The following is a 26,160-nucleotide window of genomic DNA, read 5'->3' on the forward strand; positions in this document are numbered from 1 at the left end:
TTATATTTAAATATCTATATATATCTAAATATCTTCGCAAGAAAATATTAACATTTTAAAAGCTCAAATCAGACAAACTTGATGACGATTAATTTAGTAACAGGCCTAATATACAGTATGTATTTATTTATTTGTCTGTATCATTCTAATTATTAGTGTTGATGTTGTATTTCATATAAATATGAATTGAAAATAAAGAGATGTGTTCGTGTAGTAACATTGTTGTTATAGATGAAAAGAGCTGACTCATAGTTCAGTGTCACTCACAGCAGTAACGTGACAGTCCAGGTGGTGTCGGCCTCTACCTGCTGGAGAAGTTCACCACCACCACCTTCTCCTCCACCTTCTCCACCACCACCACCTTCCTTCTCCAGCACCATCACTGCACGGCGCCATATTACGCGCACGTTACACGACTGCAGAGGAGTCGAGGAAGAGGAGCGGGGATCCAGATGTCGTCATCGGTGCTCAGGCCGCAGTAGCCGCCGTGGACAACAGTCGATGTAACCGCTCTATGTTTGACAACAAGTAACCGAACCGAACATCTCCGGCAGCGTCGTTGTTTTCGTCGTCGTCGTCGTCGTCGTTCAGCTAACTCGCCGGGCAGACATGAGTTCCTTGACTCAGCGGAGCTCGGGCCTCGTACAGCGGCGGACCGAAGCCTCGCGCAACGCCGCCGACAAAGACCGTCCGTCCGCCGAGGAGGACGACGAGTCCCGCCGGGGCGACGAGCTGGAGGACGACGACACCGGGGACTCTAAAGAAACGCGTCTCACTCTGATGGAAGAAGTGCTGCTGTTAGGCCTGAAGGACCGAGAGGTAACGACACTTAAATGCCGTAAATGTGACGGACGTTTAGATGTTGTTTTACAAAGCTAACGCTAGTGCTAACGCTAGTGCTAGTGCTAGTGCTAGCTGTGTTTTCCTGGCCGACATAGCTGTGGTTAACATTAGCAGGGCGGTTTGCCAGAATGTTAGCTTTGGCTAACAACACTTTGTGTTGTTTGTGTGTTGTTTGTAACAAAGCACAACGTTAACAAGTGATTATTGATGGTTAATTGTCAGTGACGTGGCTGTCGTCGTGTGACTGGCGGAGTGTGTTGTAGTAAATGAGTCAATGAGACAAACACACAAACACACAAACACTGACTTCAAGTCGGAAGTGAAACAGACGGATTGACGATAAACGTGAGAAGATACTGATGTTGGTAACATTGTACAGTGGGTCTGTCGCTGTGCTGTCACATGACCGTATCACTGTTTAATTAGTACAACACTGAGACACAGCTACAACGTCAGTTAGCAGAAGAATATTAGCTCTTAAATAATCCCTGGAGAGGTAAATAGGAAATATAATTGTTGATCCCATTGGTGAACTAACACTCATCATATATTAGTTGATAAGTTTGTACATTCCTTTTTATTAAAAATGTAATTTTAACATAAAACACATTGTAACCAGCGCAGACATATTGTTATTATTTACAAAGGTTAAGACTACCTGTGTCTGTTATAATCTGTAATAAAGTCCTATTACAAGGACAGGGCTGCATCTGTTTACTCGACCTCTTACAGCATTTATTAATGTCCACTTTTGTCATTAATTACACATGCACCAATGGTGTGTTCCATCTGGAGTCACAACTTCCAAGGTCAGGTGGATTTCAAAGTCGAAAACTCAAAGCAACCTTGCTACCACTGTACAAACACTGTTCTGTCATGATAATGATTTTGCTGGACGATAAATTGTCACAGAAATGATTGCGATAACAATAATATATTGTCGCCCTGAGGCCATTTTCATCTAATACAATGATAATGGCATATTAATGCAGGTACACCTTTTCCAAGATCAATAAACTTTTATTTCTAAAGAATATTTAACACTGGAACTGGAAGACATTTTAAATATAAACGATAAATAAACAACCAAAAACAACAAATAAAATCTGGGTTAGGGTTAACCGTTAACAAACAATGACCTGGAATAAAAACCACACACAATCAAAACAATTCATTAAATAGATGTTAACAAAATGCTGTGTTTAGTTGCTACTGTTTTATAACAAATGCGACACAATGACTCGCGACAAGAGTGTTCACTCCTTGTGACGCTAAGGAACCGGGAGGAGTCATCCCGTCTCTTTGGTTGAGAGTGAGAAACAAAACAAACAAGCATGCAAATTTATCGTGGGATTAATTGATTTATTCGACAGGCCTAACCGGTACCGTTTAATTTTTTATCAACGATACCTACGATAAAACGATAAAGATTTTAGTTATTTTATTGATTATTCTTCCTCATGGTAGAATAATAGTCTGTTAATTTGAACTGTAAACGTTGTTAGCAACATCAGCTCAGTGTACGTCCCTGAAGTAAATCATTTTTATTATGTGGTTATGAATTAAAAAGTTACTGCAAGTTAACAATGAGTACGATGGTGCTCGGGGTAATGCTAATGCAAAAGCTAAGTGGCACTAACACGCTTACATACCCTTGGTGGACATAAATGAGACCGGCAGTGGTAGCAGAGCAGCGTTCAGTGTAAATCTTTTGAAGCTGGGTTCTGTTTGGGTAACCCTGAAGTTTTCCATCACTTTGGCTCTGGCGCAGTATTAGCATTAAGACTACAGTCTTTGAGCTACAAACATGAACACTGTCTCCTTCTCCCTACATATTTGTGTTAATATTCGGAAAATATTCCGCCGTGGCAGAGAGACGAGTTACACTTTGACGAGTTAATGACTGGACGCCTGTGCTTCGTCTCAAACAACAGTCTGTTATACAGCAATCATAGATTTATGAATGAAGCGATTGAGTGGTATAATAAGTCATGTTGATTAACATGTTAAGTGCAGTGAAGTAGAGAACAAGCACTGGTCAATACTGAAGCGATAAATCACTGTTTTATTATTATAAAATAAGATATCTACACTTAATTGAGTGTTCACTTGCGTTTCCAATTAGTCCCCCTTCACTGTGTGAACGCTGGGCTAGGGGTGTCACTCCGATGTCACCCCTACGCTGCAGCATCACAGCAGCGTTTCTCCTGTCAGCTCCCTACTATAGTGTAAGGATACTGGAGAGAATGCACCATAGAGGGCGGGTGGTTGAGTGTCCTGTTGCTAGTGTGTTTTAAGACGAGCTCCACCTGTTTGTGAACATATCTTGTGGCCTCAGACAATCATTATAGAGGCGTGTCTCCATGTAATCTCAAATGCTTAAAGGAACACATGCACACACACATACAATAAAGGGCACCTGACGTAATTCTCCCGCGTTTCCTGTAGTTAAACCGTTGTAAACTCTTGACAAACCTGGTATGTGTGTGTTTCTTTGATGTAGGGCTACACCTCGTTCTGGAACGATTGCATCTCATCAGGGCTGCGAGGGTGCATGCTGATAGAACTGGCTCTGAGGGGACGCCTGCAGCTGGAGACGTGTGGCATGAGGAGGAAAAGTCTGCTGGCCAGGAAGGTAGGACAACAAATGCTTTCTGCTTTTTACACAAAATGATTCACTTTTTACAATTTGTTTGTGATATTGGAGCAAAAATACCAGAAAATGTTCACATTTCAGAAGCTGAACAATCAGAGAGCTTGTTTCTCAACCTGATAAATCGATCATCAAAATGGTCTGTGATTAATTAAGTACTCTTGTAACAATAAATCAAAAGATTTATCTCTTGAAATGCCTTTTTTTGTCCAGACACCAATGATATGCAGTTCCTGGTCATAGCTGAGCAAAGAAATCAGAACAATGAAGAAGCGGAAATCACAGAATGTGTCACAAAAAATCGTTGAATATAATTTCAGCGAGCAGTTAATAGTTGGAGCTGAATGTGAGTTCGGTCAGTTATTATAACAGCGTCACTTTGTTTCAGCTTCTGTGTTGTCTGATCATTTCACAGGTCATCTGTAAGTCAGACGCTCCCACAGGTGACGTGCTCCTGGATGAAGCTCTGAAGCACATCAAAGACACTCAGCCGCCGGAGAGCGTGCAGAGCTGGATCGAACTGCTCAGTGGTGAGTCTCCCTCTGCTCGTCTGTGACTCTTAAACACAAACAGCTGCCTCACGCTTCAGGTTTCATGTGCAGCTTTACGTCACAGGTCGTTTGCAAGTGGGGAAAAGCCGTATCATCGATATACATCACAATATAACGTGTTTATAAGCAGCTTTTTGTTTCTTCTACAAGTGTCTCAGTTTAAGTTCAGTAGATAGTTTTATCTACCCTGTTTATTATCATTATTATTATTATTATTATTATAATAGTGTGTGTGTGTGTGTCAGACAGACAATCTACCCCCCACACCACATTACAGTATAATAGTACTCATTATATAGAATAGTAATTTGATCATTTCAATAGAGATAGTTATAAATAAATGTTGTTTATTGTGTTTATATGCTGCCCAGTGACACCAAAATGATACAATTTACTGATTTTTATAAAGAGATCAAATGAATATTGAGAATGAATGTAGCCCATTGGTGAATGTAGATACGCATCGTTGTATTTTTAACCATCCCGCGTTTCATTGGCTCCTCTTCAGGAGAGACCTGGAACCCCCTGAAACTCCACTATCAGCTGCGGAACGTCCGCGAGCGTCTGGCCAAAAACCTGGTGGAGAAAGGCGTCCTGACGACGGAGAAGCAGAACTTCCTGCTGTTTGACATGACCACACACCCTCTGACCAACAACAACATCAAGCAGCGCCTCATCAAGAGGGTCCAGGAGTCCGTACTGGACAAGTGGGTGAATGACCCCCAACGAATGGACAAGCGGCTGCTTGCGCTCATCTTCTTAGCCCATTCCTCTGATGTGTTGGAAAACGCCTTTGCTCCGCTGCTCGACGACCAGTATGACCTGGCCATGAAGAGAGTGCGGCAGCTGCTGGAACTGGAGCCTGAGGGGGAGAGCATGAAGGCCAACGCCAATGAGCTGCTATGGGCTGTGGTGGCCGCCTTCACCAAATGAAGGTTCCACTGACACAGGACAGAAAGCAGTCGTGGCATTCATGTGGCATTTTACGTTGGGATAGGAATCACAATACTGACCCCGACATGGTGACTTGACTTACAGTTCCCTCCTGCCTGGACTTTTGGAATGGGCTGCCCTCTTTTCTTGTTCCCCTCTCATCTTCATTTTATTTTCCCTCCCAGAGAAACTGTCCTTGTTGATCCTTCATGCCCCGCCCCCTCCTCCATGTGTCCTTCATGTCTTCACTTTTGCTAAAAAATGGAATGAAGCGGTTGGTGATGATGTGGGTGTAAACGGCTAAAATCAAGACGTTACTTTTGATCCTCTTTGTTTTCTATCGGGTTTGTCTTTGAAGTTCTGAGAGGTGAATCTCATGCACGGCGGCGGTTATTCAAGGAAGCATCGCGACACACCTGATGAAGACACGGGTGAGGATACCTGTGAGAACACCATCACTGTCTCACTTTGTATCAAGTGCTGGGAGAAAAAGCATTTGTCTTTTCTTTTTCTTTTTCTTTTGTTACGTATCGTTGATGCCTCTTAAAGTGATAGCTCAGGTTTGATGAAGTGCTGTTGTACACTGTGGAGTCGTGACTGTGCTGAGCACGCCACCATTGTGAAGAACACGGACACTACTGAACATGGCTGCCAGCAGGACGTGGATCTCACCGTTAAACAGCCTGTAACAGTTTGTTTTGCTTTGTAAACGCTCGGCGTCCACAGAGAGAATCAGACGTTTTGTTGTGCGCCCCCTGCTGCCTGTGACACGTCACGGTTTCACATTAACCAAGAGTAGACCAGCAGCTCCCACACAATAAACATGCTGATTTTTCTCTCTGGAGTTCACGGTTTACAAACTTCACTTTGTCGACCTGTGTGATTCAGTGGCGGACATATTGTCATGATGCCTCATCGACTACCTTGGACTACAACTGCCTTTGAAAACCCCTGAACTATCCCTTAAATCCATCCCATCCATTATGAATATACCCTTCTGTGTGAGGACATAGTGGGACACTGTCGTGGTTCACGTGGCCTGTTCATTGGTTGATAAGTCACATGACCTACACGGTGTAAAGCAGGTTTTGGACATGATTATTGTCTTGCTGTGATGTGACGTGTGAACCACTGAGCCACCGTGAACCCCTGACAGTTTGGTTGTACACTAGATGATTTATTTGTAATGACTTAATGTTCTACAAACACGTGATGAGTTGTCACTACTCACAATTACAGAGATTTGGGAGAAAAAATGAACTTAAAATCTTCAGTGAAAATCAAATCATGGTACACATTATGAACACTTTGTGGCTGATATAAATACAAGGTATCGTGAAGCCTTCGGGAGGCTAATGGAATCTGTTGATTTTATTGTCAAAACATGAATTAGCTTGAGCCATAAAATGAAGATAAAAATGTTGATCATTTCTTCCTCAAATGTTTTATTTTCTTTACAAACCAAAGATATTTTCACACTCTTCAATATTAAAATTCTGATCAACCCTATTCTGATTCAAACGTAAAACACTTTAAGGACTTCATTTGTTGAAATATTTGAATTTAAAGGTGAATTCAACAGAAAGATCTGCTTTAAAACAGATTGTATTTGTGTCATAACGTCTAAAAATACATGAAATCGCGTCATTTCTGGAAGAGTCTCAATGTTACTGTTAGTGCTGGGACCATATGCTTTTGTCATGCTTAGTTTGTATCTTTTTACTTCAAACCATTATTGAATGTTAAAGTTCTTGAGTCCGTAACCCACGAGTTATTCTGCCAACCATCTAAACTGAGTGGGACGGTGAGACATAGCTGCTGTAGTTAGCTGCTCATGCTAATAATAAAGCAAATACAATCAGGCTAAGTAGAAAAGAAAGTCTAATGTACACCTGTGTTCTGGAAGTGATGAAGAGTAGTGATGAAATGTGAATGTTACTTTAGAATGGACCGATCCTGATCTGATACAGAGGAGACTGGGATCATGAAACATTTCTTTATAATAATAATAATAATAATAATATCTCATATAAACAGAAATGTACTGAATGACTTATTTATTTAATAAGTGTGCACCAGTACAGCAATCTTAAATAAGCTTGATAGACATTCTAAATAAACAGTCAGTTCTTTGTTAATGGTTTAGTCCAAAATGATTTTAACAGCTTCATTTACTCGACCACGCGCTCATGTTCTCCATCACAATCAAAGACTTACGTCACTGCTGTGTGTGTGTGTGTGTGTGTGTGTGTGAGACCCACGGAACTTTGTTGCGTTTAACATCCAGTCAGTGAGCTGTTACACTTCAAAGTGACACAGAGGAAACGTCATAGCTGAACACACGTGCTTGTCTTACCGTGTCGTACCGTGTCGTACCGCGTGGATCGATGACGATGACCGGCCCTCGAACAAACAGCCGTGGACTTAGTTTTCTGACGTCGTGTGAAAAAGTTTCGCTCGCTCCACTTTGAAAACAACGTGCGCTTCCGCACGGCGCGTTGCTTGCGTATGACGTCACTCACAGCGCGCAGCACTATCGTTACCGATACACACAAACTCAGTGAACATCACTGCATGATAATAATAACAATAATAATAATAATAATAAAGCAAATACAAACATAAAGAGTTTTTTAGCCTAATGTGTGAAAGTCATAATGATGAAATTTACCTGAAGAAATACACCTTTAGTTCCTGAGCGACGGATCTTTAAATCCATGTATGTGTTATAATGTAATATCAATGCTCACTCCTGATAGGTTCTTATGCTGCATTTACATCAGGACTGAGGTCAGAGTTCACCACGCTCCACTTCATGCTTCACCTGCTATTTTTCTAAAAGATTCATCTTAAATGTCAAAGTTACTTATTTAAAAAATCCACACATTGTTGTACAATATTTAATAGTTCAGAGGATGAAGATATGATGTTTTGACTCTGGTCAGATTTACTTACTGCTTTAGTGTTAAGTCGTACTTTATTATGGAAGACGCTGTCGTTAATATGATAAATCCACTGATGACTCACTAAAGAGAATCAGAAGAAAATGAGTGTGAATACTTACGTATTTATATCAGTCACAAATGCAAAAGGACCTTTTTTATCCCAATTACAGTCGGCGTCATCTTTGTGCTTTAAAACCATCCAACGAAGCCTTTTCATGTTTCTTTCTGCCTCGATTCACTTTATGAATTGTACTTTCATCCATGTTTTCAACTGTTTTCTGTTTTAAATGTTTTGTTTTCACGCAGCTTCTGATAAGAGCGGATCTTGTGAAAGACACAGCTGATCACTGATAACCCTCTGATATTGTATGTAGCATAGAGCCGGGGGGGGGGGGGGGGGGGGATTGATAATGGGAGATTATACGTGTTCTATCTGAATAAAGGGACCTCTAATCTGTGTTCTGTCTTTGACCCTTGAAAATAAACCATGAGCTTGGAAGTGCCTAATCATACAACTGATTTCAATTCTTATTTGAAGCTACAACTTTGATTTTGTTCCATGTGAGGGTTCAAGTCCAGGGATTTCACATAGAGATTGCTCTGTGTGTGTGTGTGTGTGTGTGTGAGTGACTTTCTCTGTGTTTTAAACGTTTAAACTTATTCACCAGCAGCTGTTTATTCATCACAAACACGTTTAGTGATTCCATCACTTGTCTTCTAATCTATTACAACTGATTATAAATATTAAGTGTAGAAAAGTCCTTTATACAAACAAACTGACCATTAATAAATAGAAATGTGGTTTAATAAAATGCTTTTATAAATAACTGAAAACCTCTATGTTGTGTTTACAAGTGAACCTGACTATATGATAAATCATATTGATTACAATACAAACAAAAGCTATAGTTGATGATTTAAGGTGAAGTTATAAGTGTCCTTCATCACACTGACAGGAAGTACAGCACGAGCGCCGTCACTAAATGTGTTCAGTGACTCATTCAATTCCTTTGGCTCTCAGTTCATCTGCCACTCGACTCAGGTAGTCGGGGTCCGGGTAACCGTAGCTGCAACACAATCACACACATGAGGTTAGACCACCTGATATGGACCATGCTGAACACTGAGTCAGGCTCATGTACAATCAAAACTATCATCTATCCCAGATTTAGATCAAATAGAGGCCAAATAGATGTTGACCTTTGACCTTTCAAACTAAAACAACAATTTCTTTTTTGGTGAATTTAACCCAGCCTTTTTAAAGTGTTTGCCCTTGACCCGTCCAATTACAAGCCCAATTCCTTCCCTCTCGACACCCTGCATGTGTCGTGCTCCAAGAGTTTGAAGTTTTAACGTTAGAAACACATTTGAAAACATCTGCAGTTACAGTGTAGCAGAAAAGCGAGGCTTCAGTTTAACGATTACACTTCAGCCGAGGTCCAGAACGTCACAGCAGCAGCAGCAGCAGCAGCAGCAGCAGCAGCAGCAGCTGTGTGCACTCATGTGCCGCAGTGCTCTGTGTGTCATAAGTCCTTACTGTGTTGGTCCTCCACACGTTGAGGTTTTGTGGTGGATGTCGTTCCATGTGAGCGCGTTGTTCCTGCCGCTGGTGGTGGAGCGACCCACGGTGAAGATGAGTCTCTGATCAAAGGCTCGTTTCAACAGTGTCAGAATCCTCCGGCCCTCGGACGAGTCGGGGAGATACGCCGTACGCGACACGCCGTCGTACGGCTGACCACAGTTGGGATGCTCCGCCTGCAGAAGGACGACACACACACACACACACACACACACACACACACGCACACGTCTCTGCGTCACTGGGCTTTGTGAGGTTAGTAACTCAAACTGCTGAGTTTGTCTGTGTGGACTTTTTATGTAAAGAGCAGTCGACCAAACACAGCTGCTAATCAACTGAAATAATACATGAAAACAATATAGAATTATGATATAATTAGACATCATTTAATATGAACATTCTTCACATCATTTAAACAGAGTTTACATTTGTGTGAAGAAGCTTCACCAGGTTTATTTCACCTGCTCAGACTTCATGTCCAAACTGATCTGCTGTGAATAACTAATAATTAATAATAATTATTATTATTATTATTAATAATAATAATAATAATAATAATAAGAATAAGAATTATATACAGCGTTATAAACATAATAATAACTTAAGTTAGACGTCCGAGTTCAGGGAGCTCAGCTGTTGAAGGAATGACCCCTGACCTCGGAAATTCCGAGTTCCAACTACAAATGGATGGCACGATTAACCCTGAGGGAGCAAAGTCACTGCTGCTCTCCTTCACAGGTGAAATGAAACAGTCCAGTGTTCTCTTACCGTTTGGATCCCCGCCGGAATGCGATACTGGATAATGATGGTTCCATATTTGTGGTATCCAGGCAACGATGATGATGAGATTGTGGTGTGAGTCATTCTTCCTCCCTCGGGCTGCGTCCCAGTCAAAGTGCCGTACACTCGTCCACAGGTGGGACACACGGGCTTGTAGTGGAACGCTCTTTGAAGACAGTCTCTGCAGAAGCAGTGTTTGCACGGCAGAGTCTTTTTCTCGCTTCTTTTGATCGTTTCCATGCAGATGGGACACGACTCGTCTTCAGGACCTTCACTCGCTGCCCTCCTGCTCGGCTCTGGTGTTTTGTGTGTTGAGAGAAACTCTTTTAATCTAGCGATGTACACAAAAGGTCCGATCACATCGACTTCATGTCTGTGTCTGGGTTTAAAGAGCAGCTGTGGAAACGTCCTCTGCAGCTCCTGCAGCTCACCTTCACTCACACAGAGCGACGCCAGCTGCAGGTCGGCTGCAGTTCTCTGGTACAGCGTGATGAACCTCTGTCTGACGTGGTCAGCGTGGACGTGGCTGGTCGTGGAGACGGGGCGTGGTCTTATGGTCACCTGCACTGTGCTGTGCAGGTGACTGCGTTGCTGTGGCTGTGCTTCTATAATAAAGCTGTCTCCTGTGATTCTGTCCAGCTCTCCTGCACGTCTCTGCTGAATGTATTCCATGACAGACGCCGACACGTCCACACGTCTGTCGTGGTGACGTGTGTCAGGTGTGTCAGGTGTGAAGTGACGCTCCACTGCTAACAGATCCTCTGACAGATGGTTCATTTGTTTGAAGTCTCCTCTCACGATGTAACAGAAACCTTCTTTCTTGGAACCGTAACGCTGAAGAATCTTCTTTAGTTTGACAGAGTCTCTGTAATCAGCTTCATCGATGGTGGCAACCAGGTTTTTTATAGACTGCAAAACAAAACAACACCAAATGTAATAATACTATTACTATATATTATAAAGCTACAGCTTGTTCTTCTCTGAGGGTCACATGACGAGCTGGAACTAACCCCAGATGATCGATAACTGTCTTTTTTAAATGCTTCTCATCTCCATCTTCTTCTCTTCCCTCTCTTTGTAAATGTGATGTAATCACATCACATGACCTGCTGATGTGAGGGATTCCTCTCTGTGCAGGGTTAAGGGTTTTTGATGTGAGGGATTCCTCTCTGTGCAGGGTTAAGGGTTTTTGATGTGAGGGATTCTTCCCTGTGCAGGGTTAAGGGTTTTTGATGTGAGGGATTCTTCCCTGTGCAGGGTTAAGGGTTTTTGATGTGAGGGATTCTTCCCTGTGCAGGGTTAAGGGTTTTTGATGTGAGGGATTCCTCTCTGTGCAGGGTTAAGGGTTTTTGATGTGAGGGATTCTTCCCTGTGCAGGGTTAAGGGTTTTTGATGTGAGGGATTCTTCCCTGTGCAGGGTTAAGGGTTTTTGATGTGAGGGATTCTTCCCTGTGCAGGGTTAAGTGTTTTTGATGTGAGGGATTCTTCCCTGTGCAGGGTTAAGTGTTTTTGATGTGAGGGATTCTTCCCTGTGCAGGGTTAAGGGTTTTTGATGTGAGGGATTCTTCCCTGTGCAGGGTTAAGGGTTTTTGATGTGAGGGATTCTTCCCTGTGCAGGGTTAAGGGTTTTTGATGTGAGGGATTCTTCCCTGTGCAGGGTTAAGGGTTTTTGATGTGAGGGATTCTTCCCTGTGCAGGGTTAAGGGTTTTTGATGTGAGGGATTCTTCCCTGTGCAGGGTTAAGGGTTTTTGATGTGAGGGATTCTTCCCTGTGCAGGGTTAAGGGTTTTTGATGTGAGGGATTCTTCCCTGTGCAGGGTTAAGGGTTTTTGATGTGAGGGATTCTTCCCTGTGCAGGGTTAAGGGTTTTTGATGTGAGGGATTCTTCCCTGTGCAGGGTTAAGGGTTTTTGATGTGAGGGATTCTTCCCTGTGCAGGGTTAAGGGTTTTTGATGTGAGGGATTCTTCCCTGTGCAGGGTTAAGGGTTTTTGATGTGAGGGATTCCTCTCTGTGCAGGGTTAAGGGTTTTTGATGTGAGGGATTCTTCCCTGTGCAGGGTTAAGGGTTTTTGATGTGAGGGATTCTTCCCTGTGCAGGGTTAAGTGTTTTTGATGTGAGGGATTCTTCCCTGTGCAGGGTTAAGTGTTTTTGATGTGAGGGATTCTTCCCTGTGCAGGGTTAAGTGTTTTTGATGTGAGGGATTCTTCCCTGTGCAGGGTTAAGTGTTTTTGATGTGAGGGATTCTTCCCTGTGCAGGGTTAAGGGTTTTTGATGTGAGGGATTCTTCCCTGTGCAGGGTTAAGGGTTTTTGATGTGAGGGATTCTTCCCTGTGCAGGGTTAAGGGTTTTTGATGTGAGGGATTCTTCCCTGTGCAGGGTTAAGGGTTTTTGATGTGAGGGATTCTTCCCTGTGCAGGGTTAAGGGTTTTTGATGTGAGGGATTCTTCCCTGTGCAGGGTTAAGGGTTTTTGATGTGAGGGATTCTTCCCTGTGCAGGGTTAAGGGTTTTTGATGTGAGGGATTCTTCCCTGTGCAGGGTTAAGGGTTTTTGATGTGAGGGATTCTTCCCTGTGCAGGGTTAAGGGTTTTTGATGTGAGGGATTCTTCCCTGTGCAGGGTTAAGGGTTTTTGATGTGAGGGATTCTTCCCTGTGCAGGGTTAAGGGTTTTTGATGTGAGGGATTCTTCCCTGTGCAGGGTTAAGGGTTTTTGATGTGAGGGATTCTTCCCTGTGCAGGGTTAAGGGTTTTTGATGTGAGGGATTCCTCTCTGTGCAGGGTTAAGGGTTTTTGATGTGAGGGATTCTTCCCTGTGCAGGGTTAAGGGTTTTTGATGTGAGGGATTCTTCCCTGTGCAGGGTTAAGTGTTTTTGATGTGAGGGATTCTTCCCTGTGCAGGGTTAAGTGTTTTTGATGTGAGGGATTCTTCCCTGTGCAGGGTTAAGTGTTTTTGATGTGAGGGATTCTTCCCTGTGCAGGGTTAAGTGTTTTTGATGTGAGGGATTCTTCCCTGTGCAGGGTTAAGGGTTTTTGATGTGAGGGATTCTTCCCTGTGCAGGGTTAAGGGTTTTTGATGTGAGGGATTCTTCCCTGTGCAGGGTTAAGGGTTTTTGATGTGAGGGATTCTTCCCTGTGCAGGGTTAAGGGTTTTTGATGTGAGGGATTCTTCCCTGTGCAGGGTTAAGGGTTTTTGATGTGAGGGATTCTTCCCTGTGCAGGGTTAAGGGTTTTTGATGTGAGGGATTCTTCCCTGTGCAGGGTTAAGGGTTTTTGATGTGAGGGATTCTTCCCTGTGCAGGGTTAAGGGTTTTTGATGTGAGGGATTCTTCCCTGTGCAGGGTTAAGGGTTTTTGATGTGAGGGATTCTTCCCTGTGCAGGGTTAAGGGTTTTTGATGTGAGGGATTCTTCCCTGTGCAGGGTTAAGGGTTTTTGATGTGAGGGATTCTTCCCTGTGCAGGGTTAAGGGTTTTTGATGTGAGGGATTCTTCCCTGTGCAGGGTTAAGGGTTTTTGATGTGAGGGATTCCTCTCTGTGCAGGGTTAAGGGTCTTAAGGACAGACGCTGTACACTGTGACCTGACGTCACTGAGTATGTTTGAGGCTCAGCAGCTGCAGCCTCGCAGATACAGGTCATGTGACCCAATGCGTTTCTAGTATACAGTCACTTTTGAGCACGACACCGCTCGTGGACACACACACACACACACACACACAGAGAGAGCAGCGTACGTAGTGACACGTTTTAACTGTGAATGTTATCACTCAGTCGACTATTTGTTATTTATGAGGTTAAGAGTCGAACAATAGATTCAACTACAACACGGACCTGTTTACCTGAGTTTAAGAGCGGGTGCACGTGACTATCCTTGTGGGACAGGTGGACTCTGTTAAACGCTCTCTAACTATGAGTACATGTATATAACTGTGAGTACATGTATATAACTGTGAGTACATATATATAACTATAACTATGAGTACACATATATATAAGTATGAGTACATGTAAGCTTGTAAAAAGTGTGTACAGTACCTCCATGCTGCCAGGTCTCACTCTTCGTCCTCTGACGCCGCTCTTTAGTTTCACTTTCTGCTCCAGGACCAGGACCAGGACGTCTTCACTGTTCATCTGACCTCGAGCGACCTCTGCTGGCGAATAACGTCATCTGCACTGGTGAGGAAATCATCACGTGTTGGGAGCTGTGAGTGTGTAGCTCATTATTTTAGTATTTGGTTTTGTAAAGATAACCAAATACTAAGTATATGACAGTATATATATATATATATACATACACACTATAAAAGTATATTTATATATATATATATACTTTTATAGTATATATGTATATACACTATAAACGTATATATACACTATAAAAGTATATGTATACATATACTTTTATAGTATATGTGTATATATGTATATACATGTACATACATATATAGACATATACATATACACATATATATATATACATATATTAAATATTTTCTTAAATTTTACACACTGGACCTTTTAAAAAGCAAAAGGTAAAGTGTAATAAAAGTGAAGATGTATTTTCTTTTTCCTTCCCAGAGTGAGCCGTATATATATATATATATATATATATACATATATATATATATATATATATGTATATATATATATATATATACATATATGTATATATATATATATATATATATATATAGTGTACACCAGGAGCAGACCATGTGTTTACAATAGACCACAAAGGACAAAGTGAAAGCTTCATAGACTCATCAACACACTCTGAAGTGAGAGTGAGGTGAAGGATATTCAACATGACAGCGTCAGTGTCGCTGTGTGACCTTATGAAGATCCTTCTGAAGCAGGTGAGGAAGCTCCTTTAACCATTAACAACACTAAAGGGAATGATCCACACTTCACTAATCTGTAACCTTGTAACAACTCCAGAGTTTAAGAGAAAATAATACATGAAAACACTCAATCTAATATTAATTCATACTTGAATGTAATAAGAGATTTTAAGATTTATTTTTATGTCTGTGTTATGTTTTGCCCAAAAGAGAAAGAAGTTATTTTGAACCATTTCTTATTCACTCTTTAAGTTTAAAAAATAAACATAAAAGTCCTGAACTTAGCACATTTAAGTCAATGTGGCACAGAAGTGTCGTCTCAGGTGTTTTGACATGGTTTAGACACCTCACAGGACTTTAACAACAAGAACCTTATTAGACATTATTAGACATTATTCTCTGACCTTCCTGTGACGTAACGATGTCACAACACAGACTGATCATCAGAAACCATCAATAACCTTTATCAGAAAGTCTACACTTTATTTGCAGCAGCTGATTGTGAAACGTCCGCACTGATGTTTCCTCGGGGAGTTTTTCTGTGACTGGACCACGGACACTCAGAGTTCTCCTTCCAGCTCACTTCCTCTGTATCGTAAACTTCCTGTGGATCAGAGTCACATGATCAGTGATCAGCGAATAACCAGGAGCGTTCTCAAAGTCAACGATAGATGTTTGAAGTCCTCACAATGTTTCATGTAAACTGCACTCAATGTAATGAAGGAAATAATGACAACAATAATAATTATAATTATTATTATAATCAGTTTCATGTGGATTTCTAAGTTGTTTTTTGTTTGAATTGATTTTAGAATTTTAAACAGTTCAGAGTCTTTGAGAGAAACTGATAACATTGGTGTTCAAGTTACATGAAATCTTAACAAACTTTTACAATCAAGCACAAAACTTGATGAAGTTTACGCAGCTGTAAAAAAAAAGGTGTGACAAAAATTCAGGAAAAAAACCAAAACACTCATGTTTTACAGTGTAAATGTGGTGAGAACGTCCTCAATGACCTTCATGAGGCTACTAGTAAGTGTGCTAGCCTCGTACTGTTTCCATTTGTGTGTTCCTAGAATGTTTGCAAGGAGTGTTTCCTTGTCTGTGTAGGAGCCTTTGTAAGGATCCTTGACTTTGAGAAACACTCTTTTAGTGCTTCACACTAAAGTTTTTGCTAGTTTTTCACAAGTTTTTGCTATAAACAATCATCTCTCACACACACACACACACACACACACGTTTATACCTGCATCTAATAATCAAAGAGTAACATCAGCTGTTTTTGCAAAGAAATACAGTTTTTCATGCATTTTATTCAGAATTCAAAGACTTTTCAAACTCTGAGCGGAGCTGAAGCGCTGGGGTCAGAGTGTGTGTGTGTGTGTGTGTGTGTGTGTGTGTGAGTCAGTACCTTCTTCCAGATGGGGACGTTGGCCTTCAGCTGCTCGATGCAGTGCTGGATCGCCTGCTGGCCGTCATGGCGATGAGGAGAGGAGATCGCCATGACAACGCTGGCCTCGCCTACTTTCACACACCTAAGAAGAGAATTTGGTCCAGTGAGTAAAGTAAGGAGCAGTGTCAGCGCCACATGTTGGACCACACTCTTTATAGAGAAGCCCACGAGGGACAAATGATGCGACACAGGGAAGACTGTAACAGGTGTTAGCAGTTAGCACATTAGCACGGTCAGAGCCTCACCCCAGTCTGTGGTGAGCACAGATGTGCGTCACAGACGGCCATCGCTCCCTGATGTCAGCGCACACTTTAGAGAACTCGGACTGAGCCATCGCCTCGTACGCCTCATACACCAGAGCGATGACCTTCCTGCCGCCGCCCACCACGTCCTCACGGGTCGTACCTGCACGCACACACACACACACACACAGAGACACACACACACACAAAACATCATGTAACACTGAGAATGTGTCAGAGTTTTGTTGCTGTAACAGTGATTAACAAACACAGGTGAGTTTAAACTCCTCCCACACACCACAGCCAGAGAAGAAGAGAATAAAATCAAAGGAAACTGAAATACTTCAATATAAAATCTATTCAAAAGAATGATGTTAACAAACTAAAGAAAGTTAAAAAGGAATAAATGGAAACATGTGTGACTGTGTTCAAATATTACATCTCATTACCTATAAACACTGAAACGGCTCCACAGGAAGCGCTGTTGACGGCCTCCACCACTTCCTGTACTGACAGCCAATCATGGCTCAGCTTCAGGACGTCGCTCTGCTCCTCTGACATTTCTAAACACAAATATCACACTTGATATTTTCTAACGGTTTTTAAACCATGAACTACACGATTCATTGTATACGTTGTTGAGTTGTTGATTTCTTACCGTCTGCCTCGTGTTCTATCCTCCGCTGAGAGGCGGCACCACTGCCACCTCGTCCCCGTCCACCAGGGACACGAGCACCTGGTCACCGATGGCAACGTACTGTTGACGCACCGCCAGCACCACGTGGTCCTGCAGCGCACACAGTCTGGACACACACACACACACACACACACAATCAAACGTCACGTAACTGGACACATGACAGCTAGTGACAGTAATACAGGAGCAGTTTACCAGATGCATTCAAAGACCCTGGTAAATTTAACTCCTTCTGTTGGATCTTAGAGGAGCAGCTTCAAGATGCATTCAAGAAACCTGGGAAATGTCAGAATTCCTGCAAACACACATGACGTCCACTAACTAAACGCCTGCTGCTGTGATAACAAACACATACGATGTCGTCATTAAAGTAGAAAGAGACTTTTAAAGATAGGAAGTAAATAAGGAAAGGAGGAGTGAGGTGAGGGATGTTCTGCTGCTAAACGTCACCTTCAAACACAGTTACAGTGAACATCAGAAAGTGCTTTGTACCGCGGGTGTCGCCGTAGCAACAGGTTCCAAAGGTCCCGGCTGCTGATTGGTGTTGGCACGGCAGCGACCTCTTCCTGCTTCACACCGGTCAACTCTGCACTTTTAGCAAAGTACAACACAAACACCTGAGGAGGGTGAAAACACTGCCGATGAGCACATGAACACTTTGATTGTCTTTATCTGAATATAAATCCTGCAGTAAATTATGATCACATATAGAGTTAATGTTTGAATCATATTTAAAATCAGTGTTTTAAACACATTTGCTGACAATCTGACTCACCAGTGGGAAAAGAATCAAACTTCTGAATTCTCCACTTCATTTAAATGATGAACAAGTCGTTAAAACACTGCAGTTGTTGGTGAATTATCACTAAACTGCTGCAGTCGTTGATCTAGTGAATCAATGCATCTGTGATGAAGAACTGTGATGAAGAACTTTACTTTTCTTCATTTAAATAAAGTTACAAACTGAAGTGAAACAGATGAATGGAATCATATGAGATGATCTAAATGTGTTAATCACATGTTGCTCAGTTACATCACAGACAAACTGGAGACATTGTTACTTCTAAATGACTTTGGTGAACGTGAAGTGAGTGATCTTGAGTGCTGCTCTCAGGTCTGTTGTTAAACAGATTACCAACGACTTGTTTGTCATAGTTAAAGAAGTTTAATCTTCATCCTCGTGCGTCTCTGGCCTCAGGCAAACTCATGACAGAGCAGTCATACACACGTCCACGTGCACAACTTACAATTGTACGTTTTTCTACCAAGAACAGCGACGTGTTTTCACGTATTTTCACGTATATTCACGTATATTCACGTACATTCACGTACAACACGCTCAAACACACACACATGCTGTTTCGTAACAAACACGCTAGCAGACACTCACCTGTGCAGGCATGAATGAGTCTGCCGCTTCAGAACACGTGACACTGCTTCACACGCTAATGAAGCCTCTTCTCTTATTGTTATTATGATAATAATAATAATTAGTAGTATTATTGTTGTTGTTCTCCTCAGAAGTCTCTGCACTTCTGTAGCTTCGTCATCTTAAACCGTCTCAAGCGGCCACGCCCCCTTTCTTCTTCGCCTCTTAGTGGCGGACTAAAACAAACAAACTGTTTCAATACTGCCACCTGCTGGTAGAGTGAGGCTTTACATGGTTGAGATGAACGGGCAGAAACATGTGGCTGGATTAGGTTTTATAGGTTTTATAATATTAATATTAAACAAATGATTAAAGTAAGTTATGTACAACAGAGTGAATATGAGTTCAAACATGAGTCAGTATGGAGTTAAAGAGGGGAAACATTTAAAGACATTGTTTTAAATGTTTATTATTTTTCTGGCTTATTTAAAACATATTAGCACGAAATCACATTCATCAGAGGAATTAGAAACAAAGACAATATCAAATCATCCAATAAACAAAATAATAATGTCTAACATTTTTATATACATATATGTATGTATGTATATAAGTAATAATAATAATAACAATAACAATAATAACAATTATGGCCAAAAATAGCAACATTTTATAAAGGTGTCTTTCCAAAGTTTACGTGTAGAATATTGTGACGTTTTTCTTGTGTGTGACGTAGACAGACAAGAAAATGAAGTCCTTGTTGCACTGCTACAGTTTGTCCAGCAGAGGTCAGTGCAGCTCTAAAAATGGACCTTCCTCCTCCTCAGAGTTTTTTACTCTTTAAAACACTGAGTCTCTCATGTTGTCACCAGATGTTTCTTCATGTGTTCATGTGTTCATGTGCACGTGAACAATGTGTCCAACGCTTCACCGCCTCAGTCTGCCGAACAGTGGACACGGTCAGAGGACAGTGGACAGAGGACAGTGGACATGGTCAACAGTGGACACGGTCAGAGGACAGAAGACAGTGGACACGGTCAGAGGACAGACCACTCATGGAGGACGGATGGACAAGTAAAGCTTTGGGAAGGTTGCTTTTATTTATTCTTTGCATCTGCAGTTATTTATTTCTGTATTTATTGTGTATTGTGTATTGTGTAGGCCTGTTTACATGCTGGTGTTTGTGTGTTCATCCTGACAAAAAAAGCTTAATAAAAATAGAAAGAAATGCAAACCAGTAATATGTGATGCTCTTTGTCAGAGATGACGTGATATTTCTGTTCATTTTTATCAGTTATGTCAGATAAAAACATAATAATTACAACAATATTATATGTACAACTAACTATGGTAATATACTGTAAGAGTTTAATGCAAATCATAAAACTGTGGGATTCCTTTTTTCTTAAACCCGACATTTTAACATTTAAGTGTTTCAAAAGCCACTGACCTGAATGTGTGTGTGTGTGTGAGTGTGTGTGTGTGTGTGTGTGTGTGTGAGGGTATCACGGGGGCCGGATTGACGAGGTTTAGACATCTGTCCACATCAGCCAATAGAACACAGCTACATTAGTAATATTGGAAAATAACAGCGGGGATTAAGTCCACTTTAATAATGTGATCACAGTCAGACGCAGATGAACATGTGACGCATCAACAAAGTTTAGAGGCCTAAACTGCAGCTGATATATTACACACACAATCTTTTTCTTTTTATTTCACATGTTTGCACAGCTGTAGAATATGTTCTTATCTTTTATGTCTTATTGTTTTTCCTCTTGTCAACAAAGGCTCACTCTCAAAGGGACAAACAAACATAAACAACAATTTATGAATTTAAATGAACACATTTACAGACACTGAAATGTTGGGCCTGTTAGCACACCGTCGTTTGTAAATGATAAAACTGTAATTAATGACATTTGCATCAATAATAGTCAAACACAGGCTACTCCGAGGTGGTGTGAGGAGGGCCCCCCCAAATCAAATTCAGCTTAGGGCCCCATAAAGGCTTGGGTCCGGCACTGAGGTCAGATAAAAGAAAGAAACCACAAAGTTTAAACGGCACGACTTTGTTTTATTCCTGATAAGTATTTCTCAGAATGTGTCGTATGTGTCAGAGCTGCCGTTTAACATCCTCTTCCTCCTCCTCCTCCTCTTCTGGACAGTGCTCCTTCCTCACCACTGTGTTCAGCGTTGGTCAGTTTGGACGTGAACATGACGTCAGGGTTTACTGCAGGTCAGAGCCTGAGAAACAATTCACTGTTGTGACCAAACAGCAGCAGCAGTAACAGCAGCAGAAGCAGCAGCAGCAGCAGCAGCAGTAACAGCAGCAGCAAAAGCAGCAGCAGAAGCAGCAGCAGCAGTAACAGCAGCAACAGAAGCAGTAACAGCAGCAGCAGCAGCAGCAAAAGCAGCAGCAGAAGCAGCAGTAACAGCAGCAGCAGAAGCAGCAACAGCAGCAGCAGCAGCAGCAGCAGCAGTAACAGCAGCAGCAAAAGCAGCAGCAGAAGCAGCAGCAGCAGTAACAGCAGCAACAGAAGCAGTAACAGCAGCAGCAGCAGCAGCAAAAGCAGCAGCAGAAGCAGCAGTAACAGCAGCAGCAGAAGCAGCAACAGCAACAGCAGCAGCAGCAGCAGCAGCAGCAGCAACAGCAGCAGCAGAAGCAGCAGCAGCAGTAACAGCAGCAGCAGAAGCAGCAGCAGTAGTAACAGCAGCAGCAACAGCAGCAGCATCAGTCATTATAGTGAAGTGTGGTCTCTCTCATTACCTTGTGTTCACACAGCACTAATTGATGTTGTATAGGTGTTTGTTTACAGTGTGAGCCACGAGTCTGCAACACACGCACACACACACACACACACACACACACACACACACTGATGTCACCGTGGTTAAATAATCAATCAACAATGTATCAATGGACACAGTAAGAATGTCATGATTGTTGTGTCTTCTTCTTCTTGTGGAGAGAAAAGTACCTGCTGCTACTATCACCATCAATACTAACTCCCTGCCAGGATGAGCACTGGTGGGGTCACCATGGAAACCACAGACAAACCTTCTTAGAACCCAGTGTCACCGTCACAGGGTCCACATGGACATGAACAACAACATCTAAATATGTCAGCCAAAAATCTTCCATCACAATTCCACAACTTATGACTGAGAGCCTCAATTACTGAGCGGTGGAAATTATTTTATGAAACCACCTGATTTAAACTCAAAGGTTCTGGCTCGGTGTTTTCAAGTCCACAGTTTCACTCACAGTCAGACAAAAACCATCCCGAGCTCGTCCTCATGTTTCCATCATCAGTGACACATCAGTGTCTGTATGAAGCCTCGTGACGTCACAGCAGGAAACAGGACGGCGTTTAACTGTGTTCTTCACTGACTGAGACACAAACACAGTGATTTGTAACTTTCTTGCCTCTACGACATGTTTACATGACACTCACCATGTGACTCCTGGGCTGCAGGATCCAGCTCCATCAGTATTAATATTATTATTGTCATTATTATGCTTTGATTAGATGTGACGTCAGTATTAATTCGTTCTTCTGCATCATGTTTACTGACAATGTGGAGCTGATTGTGGTGTTTGACCTCCAGCAGGCACAGGGGGCAGCAGAGGACGCTGACCACCTGCCACACCACAACATTGAATACAGTACGTGTCGGTGGATCATCTGGAAAATGAAGTTAGTTCATCAAATAAATGCATAATTACACCAAAATCTATGATCGTGACTCAAGTTAATTCCTACTGTAAGTTACACCATTTAATAATACAGTGCATTGTCTATTTATTAAATGATCTAAACAAGTCTCTTTAGGATCTATTTTTAAACCGATTGATTTTTAAGATTTGAATCTTTAGTAATATTTAGTGAATGAAATGAATTCACCTCCCTCGCTTCTGTTTCCATATTTACAAACAAAGTGAATGAATTAAATCAGATTCATATCATGTTGGATTTGTGGTCTGAGATCTTCACTCCGAGCTGAAGACGATGGAGTTTTTTATAAGTCAGCTGCAGGAAATAAGATAAAGTGAGTGAAGTGTCAGTGGAAGTAGAAGCAGATTATTGCTCACGTCTTGTCTTAACAATGAGTCAAACATAATTCATCCGTTCATGCCAGATCATCGTTGGTGGACCAGACCAGCTCCCTCTGGGTTCTGGTCTTCAGTCAAAACACAACAACAACAACAACAACAAATATTTTAGAAAATAAAAGATGCATTCACGCTCATGAAATGTAAAACTTTGGTTAAAATGTACATTTAAATGTTAAATGTCGTGTATTTACTGTATATAACACTCACACACTCATCAGTGCATTTATGTTCAGTGAACTCTTTCATGTCCATTCACACGTCAGTAACAACGTCTTTGTCTTTATTCATGTGACACACAGAGCAAGTAGGTGTTCTATTCTATTGAATTATTCTCAGAATACATTTTAATCCAGACTACAGCTCAGTGCAGGCAAAGAGAGAACACTATTGTGTAGATCTTGAAAAGTTATCCCTTTATTTTACGTCTTGTTTTCAAATCCCTAGGATCAGATTGAAAAAATCCACCTAATGTTGTCCCGTCTGATGCTAATCCCAGTCTCTCTTTAATCTCTGCATCTTGAGAGAAGACGCTCTCAGTCTGACACATGCTGTGTTTACGCTCGTGCTCATTCACATGCTTTCTCTCAACAGGCAGACGATACAGTTACTAATGGACCTCAGCGCTGACTGCTTTAGCAAAGACCAAGGAGATAGTTACCATGGAAACAGGCATAAATTAAAGCCCTTAAACGAGCTCGGGGTGGGGGGCTGGGGGGGCTGGTGGGGCCCCACGTCCTTTCTGCTCAGTTGGTTTCTCCTCTAAAAGGTACAAAATTTATGATGCTCTAACGGAGGAAGTAACTTTTCAAGCAACATTTGACATTTGGGGCTTGGACGGTGTGTAAAGATGCCAGCGCTTGACAAATTGAGACAACAGTGAGTGCAGACCTTGAGGAAGGCACTCACCGCCATTTCTCATCTCAACAAACAGTGCAAGAGCTCAAGAGCTCTTCACAAGCTGCAACACATCAAATGGGAAGTTTGGAGAACAGCGTAAATGGCGCTCACGCTCGGCTCGTGTTTACGTGAACGCTGTCCACCGCTGGTGTTTATCATGTCATGGCATCACTCAATGACCATCTCATCTGATTATAAACACAATATTACATCATTAACATCATCTTCATCGTATTTCACTGAATTTGACAGTAAAAGTGTTTGTTTATACAAAATAAATCAAAAAGAGAAATAAATCCAAAATGAATCAATAATAATAACAACGTGAAGTGTAATTAAAACACCAAACAATCTTAGGTATATGTAATATAATGTTGAATAGATTTAATATGAAAAATACAAAAACAGCTGTAAAATATGTTTAGTATTCACTGTATTCTGTTTATCTCTGTGTTTTCATGAGAACACGATATCACGTGGTCGATGATATCACGACATCATCGATGAGTTCAGAGTTCAGAGTTCAGGACGATACCGATCGCGTCGCCGTGGAATCAGAGAAGTGAAGATACGGACGTCAGGTATTCAAGGAGAAAACTTTCCACCATCGTCTTACACCACGTTGCTTTAGTCGAGCGTTTGTCACAAACATGTAAGAATATCACAGAGTTTTGCAGAATTAAGTCACAACAGAATCCAGGCTTGGATAATCCAGGAGCAAAGATTACAGCAATACCAAAGACTTCTTCTCATGTGTTGTAAATAATGATAATCCTGACAAGACCACATACAGTTTAGGTTCCTACATTGGTGAAAGTAAGAGTTTGTTTGATTCATTTTTGATTTTCAAACGATACAGAATTTTAAATTACAATAATCTCACACGATTACAGATGTTTAAAGTTCACTTTGCCACAGCTGCACGACGTCCTGTGACTCAGACACAGAGTCATTGTTCCACTGGAGATGTTGTAGCATCAGTAATGAGAGCAGACAACATTCATATATATATACAGTATATATATATATATATGTATATATATATACTGTATATATAGAGATATATATACTGTATATATAGAGATATATATCTTTCTCTACACAGCTCCCCCTACAGTTTCGGAGCACATATTTTGACGACAACATCGTAAACATCCATCCATCGTCTATGTCCACTTCATGTGTGTGTGATTGGATGTTAGGACACATTGAGGACACATTGAGGACACATTGAGGACACATTGAGGACACATTGAGGACACATTGAGAGTCCTTGGATGTGAACGCAGTCAGCACATGATCAGATCACTGAGGATGTTAATTCTAGGTCTGAATGAGGAGTTCATCAGAGTCACACTTGATGCAGCAGCCAATCACATCAAGCAGGAAGGAAACAGGCCCTGCCCCCTTTTTATTCAAATAAAGCAGAGGAAGAACCCAGTGTCTGTTTGAATCCACTTTCACGTTTTGTTGTGGGGAACTGTTTGACATGTTTATTTCTCAGCTACAATGAGACACGATGACATTTGTGGACAGGTTTGAATGTCTCCGAGCTAACACCAGCCTTTCACCGAGTCGTCAGCTGTGACCCGTCCCCGCTGGTGAATGAGCTCGCCCTGGGTCACAGTGATATCTGCTCCCGGGGAGGAGAACGCAGCCTTGGCCGGCCACCTGCAGCCTTTCATGCCGACATGTTGCTGTGATCCCTAACTGCAGGCAGCAGAGCAAGACGCTGCGTCTATTCAGCAAGGAGTCAGGCTTTTGCTTTGGTTCATGGGGATCACTTCTAGCTGCAGACAAGCATTAACACTGAGTGGGTCGTCATCTTTGACTCCATCAACCAATGATAGGGGAGCGGCGGCGCTGCAGCTTTCAAATGAGCTGAAGTAAAAAGGGTTTCTGTGCCACCAGTGCACGGCTGAATCAAAATGTTGTCTTTTATTCCAAACCCATTAGCAACCTCCCGACACATGCTATAATAAAAATACACATTTATTTTGGTCAAAATGGGATGAAAACAGCACTTCAAAGCTCTTCCAGTCTGAAGTATCAATTTGGAGGTTTCATTTTTTCCTCTCTTTCATTGCATCGGTGTGGTTTTAGTCATGAAGAGACCTGTTCACAAAGCCCACGATTGTTCGTTCAGCAAGACGATGTTTTAATGAACAGATATCATTTCAGCCATTAATGCACAGACTTCTATGGGTGTGTGAGTGTGTGACTGACTGAGTGACTGAGTGAGTGAGTGAGTGAGTGATTCAGC

At 41.8% G+C, this 26,160-nt stretch overlaps 3 protein-coding genes across 4 annotated transcripts; 1 reads left to right on the forward strand and 2 right to left on the reverse strand.

The window, feature by feature from the left end:
- Nucleotides 1–349: 349 nt before the first annotated feature.
- On the forward strand, nucleotides 350–6,915 carry golph3a (golgi phosphoprotein 3a). The gene is made up of 4 exons (XM_058637317.1): nucleotides 350–819; nucleotides 3,347–3,478; nucleotides 3,912–4,026; nucleotides 4,556–6,915. Exons 1-4 carry the CDS (start codon nucleotides 610–612, stop codon nucleotides 4,978–4,980), a joined length of 882 nt encoding a protein of 293 aa, XP_058493300.1. The 5' UTR covers nucleotides 350–609; the 3' UTR covers nucleotides 4,981–6,915.
- Nucleotides 6,916–8,205: 1,290 nt separating this feature from the next.
- si:dkey-3h3.3 (uncharacterized protein LOC100144568 homolog) lies at nucleotides 8,206–15,659 on the reverse strand. The gene is made up of 5 exons (XM_058637316.1): nucleotides 15,581–15,659; nucleotides 14,314–14,451; nucleotides 10,273–11,193; nucleotides 9,463–9,680; nucleotides 8,206–8,992 (listed from the first exon to the last, which is right to left on the reverse strand). The coding sequence occupies exons 2-5, from the start codon at nucleotides 14,407–14,409 to the stop codon at nucleotides 8,923–8,925; spliced, it is 1,305 nt and encodes a 434-aa protein (XP_058493299.1). The 5' UTR covers nucleotides 14,410–14,451; nucleotides 15,581–15,659; the 3' UTR covers nucleotides 8,206–8,922.
- Nucleotides 15,577–19,060, reverse strand: LOC131464677 (molybdopterin synthase catalytic subunit-like). Of its 2 annotated transcripts, XM_058637318.1 has the most exons (5): nucleotides 17,473–17,611; nucleotides 17,264–17,377; nucleotides 16,818–16,977; nucleotides 16,531–16,654; nucleotides 15,577–15,723 (listed from the first exon to the last, which is right to left on the reverse strand). In XM_058637318.1, exons 2-5 carry the CDS (start codon nucleotides 17,373–17,375, stop codon nucleotides 15,595–15,597), a joined length of 525 nt encoding a protein of 174 aa, XP_058493301.1. In that variant the 5' UTR covers nucleotides 17,376–17,377; nucleotides 17,473–17,611; the 3' UTR covers nucleotides 15,577–15,594. The 2 variants fall into 2 exon arrangements, with proteins under 2 accessions (XP_058493301.1, XP_058493302.1); XM_058637319.1 differs by lacking the exons at nucleotides 15,577–15,723; nucleotides 16,531–16,654; nucleotides 16,818–16,977 and adding exons at nucleotides 18,004–18,128; nucleotides 18,902–19,060 and having other exon boundaries at nucleotides 17,261–17,377; nucleotides 17,473–17,617.
- Between the last annotated feature and the right edge of the window lie 7,100 nt (nucleotides 19,061–26,160).

Source organism: Solea solea, chromosome 8, assembly GCF_958295425.1.
Source record: "Solea solea chromosome 8, fSolSol10.1, whole genome shotgun sequence".
Classification (NCBI taxonomy): domain Eukaryota; kingdom Metazoa; phylum Chordata; class Actinopteri; order Pleuronectiformes; family Soleidae; genus Solea; species Solea solea.

What these genes read in the sequence shown, in the direction of transcription:
- golph3a (XM_058637317.1), top strand. Translation starts at nt 610, where the DNA reads ATGAGTTCCTTGACTCAGCGGAGCTCGGGCCTCGTACAGCGGCGGACC. An exon ending in AAAGTCTGCTGGCCAGGAAG is followed by an intron (nt 3,479 to 3,911) that starts GTAGGACAACAA and finishes ATCATTTCACAG; the next exon opens with GTCATCTGTAAGTCAGACGC. An exon ending in CTGGATCGAACTGCTCAGTG is followed by an intron (nt 4,027 to 4,555) that starts GTGAGTCTCCCT and finishes GCTCCTCTTCAG; the next exon opens with GAGAGACCTGGAACCCCCTG.
- si:dkey-3h3.3 (XM_058637316.1), bottom strand. Translation starts at nt 14,409, where the DNA reads ATGAACAGTGAAGACGTCCTGGTCCTGGTCCTGGAGCAGAAAGTGAAA. An exon ending in TGAGACCTGGCAGCATGGAG is followed by an intron (nt 11,194 to 14,313) that starts GTACTGTACACA and finishes TTTGTTTTGCAG; the next exon opens with TCTATAAAAAACCTGGTTGC. An exon ending in ACGTGTGGAGGACCAACACA is followed by an intron (nt 8,993 to 9,462) that starts GTAAGGACTTAT and finishes ATTGTGTTGCAG; the next exon opens with CTACGGTTACCCGGACCCCG.
- LOC131464677 (XM_058637318.1), bottom strand. Translation starts at nt 17,375, where the DNA reads ATGTCAGAGGAGCAGAGCGACGTCCTGAAGCTGAGCCATGATTGGCTG. An exon ending in AGCCGTTTCAGTGTTTATAG is followed by an intron (nt 16,978 to 17,263) that starts GTAATGAGATGT and finishes GTGTGCGTGCAG; the next exon opens with GTACGACCCGTGAGGACGTG. An exon ending in ACGTCCCCATCTGGAAGAAG is followed by an intron (nt 15,724 to 16,530) that starts GTACTGACTCAC and finishes TCTGATCCACAG; the next exon opens with GAAGTTTACGATACAGAGGA.